Genomic DNA, 8,116 nt, shown 5'->3' with positions numbered 1-8,116 from the left:
AAGACGTGTATAACGGGCGTTGTTCTTGTCCTTGGGGTAGCAGAAGCAGTGGTTATAACACAAAAGCATGCACTTGCTGTCGGAAGGAGCGGTGGAGGAGCGGGAAGCGGGTCCGTCGAGAGCCGTGCAAATTTGCTAATGCCACCAGTCACCTCGAGGCGCACGCGTATACAAAACCCAAGTGTAACAAAACCTGTGACCTTTTATGAAACCATCGGCGACGAGCTAAACGCACGCAACTGCAACAAAAGAGGTAGCACCAAGCGATGCACCGAGCCAGCGCTGCAGACCACACAGCACGGATCGACAATATGCGGGAGCGAGGTGCTAGCATCCAGCTGGATACGGGTCGCCGAGAACGTGTTGGCGTTGCGATGACGGCGGAGGACGTTGTTGTTGAAGTGCTCTTGGATGAGAGTAGATGGCGAGATAGACGGGACAAAGGAGCAAACGCGATACATTCATTATATACATAGCCAGCCGTAACATGCTGAGCCAGCGCAGAGTGATATGGCGAACGACTGTGCGTTAGGTTGGCGATGGGATGCCTCGTGAACGTTGCAGCAACTGTTGTCCGTGGACTTGAAGCGATCAATGAACGCCTATGGACAGAGAAGTAAGCCTTGTGTGGTGTGCGGCTGCGAGCAATGCGGCTGGGTCGTAGGCGCGAGCGACGACCGCTACCGAAACGGCTTCAACTCTGGACGCCGATCAAGTTGCGTGGTATTAGTCGCTGACCGTGCGGGTGCAAATACGTATTGCGAGAGGTCGAGAATGTTGGTGGTTGCGGTATACAAACCTCAAGTGTCGACGAGCGTCGCTTGTGGGCATACAAAAACAAGCTTATTTGTTGGGTGGCCACCGCGTCGCACCAGCGAGATTCAAGAAGGATCCTTGGGAACCAGGCGTCTTCTCCGCTCCACGGCGGAAGACTGCATGACGGTCGAGACAGGAGGCGTTGATATGATGAACCAGAGCTTCAGGCTTTATTTTTTATTTTTTATATCAATAGCGTTGAGAACGGGCCGTTTTGTGCAGCAACTGCAACCATAGTCACCTCGCCTGGGCCGCGCAGTGGCTACGTAAGCTATAGATATCCTACCTAGTGCCCTTGATGCCTTCGCTGTGGCCGAGCTCGTAGATGGAGGCGGCTAAAACCATGGTCGACGCCACGAAAAACCATCGGGACTACAACGCAGCGTTTTATGTTTATGCAGTGGCGCCTCGACCCGTGTCAGCAACAACCCATCTGCATGCAACTGCATGGCACAGTTGGATCGCCGCCTTCCTTCGCAGTGATGATGGCCTCGAAGAATCACCCGCCAAGGAACTCCTCGGATCGTGGGCTTCAAATAACGCGTTTTGACACTCGGTTTTATGGGTTGAACCCAGGGGCCGAGTTCGACCAGCTTCGGCAAACCAGGATCCGGACGATGGACGTTCGGGCTGGCGTCGCCGTCGGCGGCCTCCTCGTCGCGCTTCTCTGGCAGCGCCAGCGTCTCTGCGCCGCCGCCGTCCACTCGCACGTCTACGTGAGGCTGCGCGCGCGGGCCATGGCGTGGCTTGTCGCGATCTCGGGGTCGTCGTCGACGCTGACGCGGCTGGCGCCCGTCGAGCAGCTGGCGCCCAACGTGCTTCGCGTGCTCGGCCTCAACCCCGGGCGCATGACGCTCCAGGGCACCAACACGTACGTCGTCGGTACCGGCGCGCGCGCATCCTCATCGACACGGGCGACGGGTCGCATGCGTACCTCGAGCTGCTCCTCACGGCCTTGGCAGCGCATGGCGTCGAGACGCTCTCGGACATTGTGCTGACGCACGCTCACTTTGACCATATCGGCGGTCTCTGGCAGCTCCAGGCGCGCTTCCCGGACGCAAAAGTCTGGAAGATGCTGACATACGCGCCGTCGGCCTGCGAGTGCTCGGCGCATGTGTCCAACGCGTATGCCATTGACGGCCTCCAGATCTTCGACCTCGCAACGCTCCTCGCCAATGACGAGGTGCTCACGACGGACGGCGCGGTGCTGCGACCGGTGTACACGCCGGGCCACACCAACGACCACGTGTGCTTTCTCCTCGACGACGACAATGCGATCTTTACCGGCGACTGCGTCTTGGGCGAAGGCACGTGTACCTTCCAGTCGCTCTCCGAGTACATGGCTTCGCTCCGCGCCTTGCGCGCGTGCAACCCCACGCGGCTGTACCCCGGCCATGGCCCGGTCGTCGAGAAGGCCGTCGACACCATCGACATGTACTTGAGCCACCGCCAGAAGCGCGAAGATGAGATCCTCGCCGTGCTCACGTCCAAGGGGCCAGTCGACGTATCGACGATTGTGGCGGCCATGTACCCGTCGCTGCCATACTTTTTATCCTTGGCGGCTGCCCGCAACGTCCGGATGCACCTGCGCAAACTGCTCGACGACGGCCAGGTCCGTGAGGTGCCATCGACCTCGTGGTTGTCCCGGACGCCGCGGTATGCGATGGCGACCGTTCCGAACGAGTGAGTCGATGTTGTCCTAAGCTGCTGGAGTGCGTGCATACCAAGTCGAAATATAGCCAAGTTGTTTTGTGTCATACTAGAAGGACGATGTTGCTCTGTGGCAGCGACGCAGGCTACGAGATGGATGGGCTGGGCACCGTGAAGAGGCGCGTCGATCTCACGGCCGTGCTCGATCCAAACAACGTCCACTGCACTCAACAGCACAGAAGCACGGCTCTGCTAGCACACGAGAAACATCTTACACAACCTTCATGGTCTTCTTATGGAACGCGTTCTTGTCTTTGGGTGCAATTGTAAACTTGAGCCGCTTGCTCGTGGCATGCAGCGTCGTCTTCTCACTCGCCTGGAGGTCGTAGAAGACGTCGGTGCCAATCGCATCTTCGTACACGCCGTAGAGCGTAAAGTCGCCAATGCGCAGAATCGGCGTCTCGGACTCGAGGCCTATAGGATCTCAAGTGTCTCGTGCTTGTCGAGGATCGGGAACTCGGCAAAGTCGACGAGCTCCACGGCCACGTGGTCATGGCCTCATCATCGGTCGAGGCAGTGGCTATGCTGTCGCTGCTCTAGCGATGACGTGGTTTAGCCAATGGCCATCGCGTTTCTTTGTCATTTGAGGATGTGTGCCAATGAAAACAGCGGAGTCGGGACTTGAACCCGGGTCGACGTGGTGGTGAACCAGTTGGACTAACAGTAAAAGATGTCGACGACAACACAGCCTTCTTGACTGCCGCGATTAGCTGACCACAGCCGCCGCGTTGACCCGAGCCAGCCTTTCCACTGGAGCGCAACAGCTGTGGCCAACTTTCAGAGTTGATTGCACGGGGTTGCGAATCATACTACTACATTACAGGGGCAGGACGTTGGCATCGGTTAATACCGGTAGCTTCCCATCCTCTCTCCTGCCTTCAAGACGTGGTCGAGTCGCAAGTCCTTAAAGCTACGTAACGTAGTAATTGGGTGTGTCGAGCAATGGGTGTTTCGCGCCGGCAACGAGTCCAAGCCAGTCGAGTCGAAGCGGACTTTTCAAGAGAAGGCGGCTCAGCAAAACCAACAACAGAGCCCAGCATTCTAGTTTTATCCAAGCAACGTCACTCGAGGAGCAGGCCTCGCACCCTGTATCCCGCTAAGCCACCAAGCCATGTGTCTTGCGCCCAGCTGTGACATGGTGCGTGCAACCTCTGAACAATGATATATTGCCCAACATATCATTCCGACTCGCTACAACTTGATTGCACACCATTGCGCTCACTTTGCCACTGCCCTTGTCGTGAGCGCACTGAAGCAGCCGATCCATGGGCGTACGAAGCTGCTCCGCAGAACCATCCCATGCCGCCTTTTTCGTAGGCGCAGAGAGCGTTCATCGAAGCCGTCGCGAGCGGCGACGCAACCGTCGTGGCCAACCTGCTCCGGGACGGCGCCGACGCCAACGCCCTTGACGACGTACTTTGATCGACATGCGAGGTCCTCATGCCCGTACCTTATCATTCCCATGTACAGATGAAGCATCCGATGCTGGCCGTCGCGGCGCTGCATGGCCACACGTCCGTGGTCGCGGCGCTCCTCGAGGCCAAGGCGGACGTGGACGCAATGACACCGGTACTTCAACACTAGGGATGCGAAAGAAAACACACCCTACGTAGGGAGGGGCAACGGCTCTCGTCCTTGCGATCAGCAACGGACACGCAGACGTAATGGCGCTGCTTGTGGCAGCGGATGCGGCCATCAATCAGCGCCTTCCGGTGCGCCTTGGTGCATCATCACGCATGGTCCTCAATTGGATCTAGTGGGGAGGTTCGGCGCTGACCGTCGCTGTTAAATCAGGTCACGAAGCAGTGGTGCGGCACCTGCTTGAGAACGGCGCGTCCTTGGACATTTCGACGCTGGTGCGCAAGTAAATTCTGGGAAAATGACGCAACCCGAAGCTTGCTAGGACAACGAGTCGCCGCTCATGTACGCAGCGATGGCCGGCAACGTTGCGATCGGCGAAATGCTGCTTGCCGTCAAGAACAATGCGTCGGATCTCAACAGAGTAAACAGTCATGCTTCACACACCGTTTTCATACATCGACTGTCCTAGTTTGGTTGCAGTGCGATGCACTATGCGGCAGCAAAAGGACATGTGGCCATGCTTCTCGCGCTCTTGAACGCCGGCGCGCCCATGAATGTTCTCTCATCGGTACGTCGATAGAGAAGCCATTCTCGCACCTCATGTATCTCTCCAGACTGGGCAGACGCCGCTGTACATGGCTGCTGAGAACGGCCATGCTGCCGCGATGACGGCTCTGCTTGAGGCCGGTGCACACGTTCATGCTGGTGTTGCGGTACGTTTGCGCTTGCATGTGACGGTCCCATCAACGTCGCGGTAGGTTGGTGCTTCGAGCCTCGTTGCCGCAGCTGGGAATGGCCACCTCGAAGCCGTCGAGTGTCTTCTCGCCGCCAAGATTGATGTCAACGCCACCTCGGCAACGGTACTTCGTCCGTGCAACCAAGAAGCACGATACCCAAATGGCATTCCTCTTGTCTAGACGGGGGCGACTGCGCTCTACATGGCGGCTGCGAACGGCCACGACGCCATCGTCCGCCGACTCGCTTACGCCCGAGCCAAGCTCGACCAGCCCGCTTTGGTACCGACCACTGTTGCATGCAGTGTCGTCGAGCTGGATTCTGTAGGACGAGTCGACGCCGCTGTCGCAAGCCGTCGCCAACGGCCACATCCGCGTCGTCGACGTTCTCCAAGACGTTCGGGACAAGGTGCGGGCTCGAATGCTGCATTCAGAGAGGCGAGATTCTCTGGGCATAGAAACTGAAGCTGCTGCACGCTGTGCGGCACGGCCACCTCGAGACCACCCAAGCCTTTCTTACCGAGGGGCTCAGCGTCAACGAGAATGACGAGGTGGTCAATATCGTCTATACTCTCTTCATTTATAGACAAATAGCACGGCAATACGCTCGTGCATCTCGCCGTCTTGGGCCAGCACGACGCGCTACTGGCCGTTCTCTTGGCGCAAGACGGCGTCCAGACCACGCACCTCAACAACGTCTCTTCGACGACACAACCGCTTGGGACTCATGGCGGCTTGACAATTCTAGTTGGACGAGTCGCCCATGACGATTGCCATCAAGATGGCCAACGAGGCGCTCGTGAAGCAACTGCATACAGTGCAAACCACGCCAGCCGTCGAGGTTTTGATCGGAACACATTCTTTACCAGCTCATACGACGACTAGATTTCAGCTGGCGATGTCACGCAGTTGGAAGAGCTTGGGCACGGCGGCTACGGCGCTGTGTACAAAGGCTCGCTCCACGGCTACGACGTCGCTCTTAAGACCTTGAAAGATGCCCACGCCAAGGCAGACACCTTGCGCCACGAGATGGCCGTCATGGAGACGTACGTTGCCTCTGTGCTGTCTCTGCAACCTTTTGACGTCACGGAGTAGAAACGCATCGCCGTACCTGCTGCGGTTGGTGGCAACGGTTGAGATTGACTCGACGAGTCCGCAGCTTGTGCTCGAGTACATGGACGGCGGCAACCTCACCTCGTACCTCGAGAAGCTGGCCAACGACCAAGCCGTGATGGCGAGCTACTCGTCGCTCGAGGTGGCGTGGGTGGTGGCCAACGCTTTGAACGACCTCCACGCCAAGAACGTCGTTCATCGCGACATCAAGACCGACAACATCCTCCTCTCGTCCAAGCACTACATAAAAGTGGCGGACGTTGGCATCGCCAAGAAGAAGACGACATGTATGACAACGGGCAGAGGCACGGACAAGTGGATGGCCCCCGAGGTGCTGAGGTCGGGCAGCAGCTACGGCACGGCCGCCGACATGTTCTCGTTTGGCGTCCTGCTCGAAAAACTCTTTCCAGGCATGGCGAGCTACGCTGAGGCCGACGACGCGCCGTGGTATGTGGCGCTGCATGCGCAATGCAAGGCGACCGAGCCAGGAATGCGCCCGACGGCGGCCGACATTGTCGAGCTCCTGCGTCCGGAACTGCAACGGTACGTTGTAATGATAGACAGTATGTGACTTAGGATGAAGCAGGCGACCGGAGCTCGTCATGTCGCGACGGGTCTTTGAGGCTGATCGAGCGGTAGGAGTCCCCATGTAACCTCCCACAGAGTAAGTTTGTGCACATAGATCGAGCCGGTGTCCCTGGCCCCTCTAGAAGTGCAGCCCGTCGAGACAAGAGCCTCGATGTGGTCGGGCCAACGGCCTGCGATTTGGACGTCCATGGTATACGCTGCCAAAGGACGATGCTTACGAGGTGACATCTTGGATGCGTAGGCAATTGGTGTGCACAACGAAGCTCTCGCGGTACATTGCCGCCACCGACACGAGTGGGTATTGATGCGTCCAATAGCCCGAGCAATTGTATCTGCGTGCTGCCCAGCAGGGAAATGTTGCAGTGGTTTTGGAGCAACTTGACGCAGGGGTGCACCCGGACTGCGCCACCGAGGTAGTGGCAACCAGTCACCCTCGGGTCTCGTGACAGATTCAATAGAGCGGCGAAACAGCGCTCATGCTGGCGGTCGACCAGCACCACGATCTTGTGTTGGAGGCCATCCTTGCGCGTGGCGCCAACATCAACCTCAAGACAGTGGTCGGTGACGTCTTCCATGGAGCAAAATGACCTTCACCTGGGACGTAGCAAGGGTATGCGGCAGTGCATGTCCTGGCTCTGCAGCAGCGCAGCTACCTCCTCCAAAAGTTTGTCGACGCCAAGGCAGATATCAACGCCAAGACGACTGTACGTGTGCTCCGTGTCGGTGTACCACTCACCCTTTTGTTGCAGCACGGGATAACACCGTTGTACATGGCAACCCAATGCGGCGACGCGGTGACTGTGCAGGCCTTACTCGACGTCGGTGCCGATGCCAATATCGGCATCGAGGTAGCTCTTGTGTCAGAGGTCGGAAAATGCGTCATGGAAGGGTGTAGACAAGTGGCACACCGCTGCACGAGGCTGCCGCGCAGGGCCACACTGATGTTGTCGCCGCGCTGCTCCCGCACGTGCACAACGTCGATTGCCCCTGCAACCACTCATCGGCGCCGGGCGCCACGGCACTCTACCTGGCTGCCCGACGTGGCCACGCAGCAGTCGTCCAGTTGCTCTTGGAAGCCAACGCCAATGTCAACGCTGACGCGGTACATGATGCACGTCGCCTGTGAAGAATGGACTAAGATGCTCTTGTAGTCGGGGGAGAGCTCACTCTATGCCGCGTCCATCGAAGGCCATGTGGATGTGGTGCGCGTCTTGCTTGCGTTTGAGGCCGACATGAACGCCGTCTACGTAAACAGCTCGACATGGAGAAGCCAAAACCCACGAGGCGCGTGGCGTAGGACTCCGGATCGGCCATCTACGTCGCCGTTCAAAATGGCCGCGCCGACATTGTCTCGCTGCTCTTGGCCGCGCCTGGCATTCAGTTCGACCACGTGAATACGGTACGGCGTCGAGACACGGACGTGTCGACGACGTATCGTAGGACGGCAAGACGCTTCTCCACGTGGCCATTGAAACGGGCAAAGCTGACGTGGTGCGCGCGCTCTTGCATGCCCATTTCGACGTGGATCTCCCCAACGAGGTTGAAAGATGCTGCGTTACATGACCAATGCGTGG

At 58.2% G+C, this 8,116-nt stretch overlaps 4 protein-coding genes across 4 annotated transcripts; 3 read left to right on the top strand and 1 right to left on the bottom strand.

Annotated features, from left to right (window-relative positions):
- Nucleotides 1–1,433: 1,433 nt before the first annotated feature.
- Nucleotides 1,434–2,581, top strand: SPRG_13109 (hypothetical protein; the record flags this gene model as incomplete). The annotated part of the gene is made up of 2 exons (XM_012351979.1): nt 1,434–1,746; nt 1,779–2,581. The coding sequence occupies 2 exons, from the start codon at nt 1,434–1,436 to the stop codon at nt 2,501–2,503; spliced, it is 1,038 nt and encodes a 345-aa protein (XP_012207369.1). The 3' UTR covers nt 2,504–2,581.
- Nucleotides 2,582–2,737: 156 nt separating this feature from the next.
- Nucleotides 2,738–3,020, bottom strand: SPRG_13108 (hypothetical protein; the record flags this gene model as incomplete). Its single annotated transcript, XM_012351978.1, has 2 exons — nt 2,738–2,940; nt 2,984–3,020. The coding sequence occupies 2 exons, from the start codon at nt 3,018–3,020 to the stop codon at nt 2,738–2,740; spliced, it is 240 nt and encodes a 79-aa protein (XP_012207368.1).
- A 771-nt stretch (nt 3,021–3,791) lies between these two features.
- Nucleotides 3,792–4,110, top strand: SPRG_13107 (hypothetical protein; the record flags this gene model as incomplete). The annotated part of the gene is made up of 3 exons (XM_012351977.1): nt 3,792–3,797; nt 3,844–3,939; nt 4,003–4,110. 3 exons carry the CDS (start codon nt 3,792–3,794, stop codon nt 4,108–4,110), a joined length of 210 nt encoding a protein of 69 aa, XP_012207367.1.
- Nucleotides 4,111–5,870: 1,760 nt separating this feature from the next.
- On the top strand, nt 5,871–6,525 carry SPRG_13106 (serine/threonine protein kinase; the record flags this gene model as incomplete). Its single annotated transcript, XM_012351976.1, has 2 exons — nt 5,871–5,887; nt 5,937–6,525. 2 exons carry the CDS (start codon nt 5,871–5,873, stop codon nt 6,523–6,525), a joined length of 606 nt encoding a protein of 201 aa, XP_012207366.1.
- Nucleotides 6,526–8,116: the final 1,591 nt, after the last annotated feature.

Source organism: Saprolegnia parasitica, assembly GCF_000151545.1.
Source record: "Saprolegnia parasitica CBS 223.65 unplaced genomic scaffold supercont2.90, whole genome shotgun sequence".
NCBI classification, from domain to species: Eukaryota; Oomycota; class Saprolegniomycetes; order Saprolegniales; family Saprolegniaceae; genus Saprolegnia; species Saprolegnia parasitica.
The sequence above is the reverse complement of the archived record's forward strand: the minus strand, read 5'-3'. Positions and strand labels throughout refer to the sequence as shown.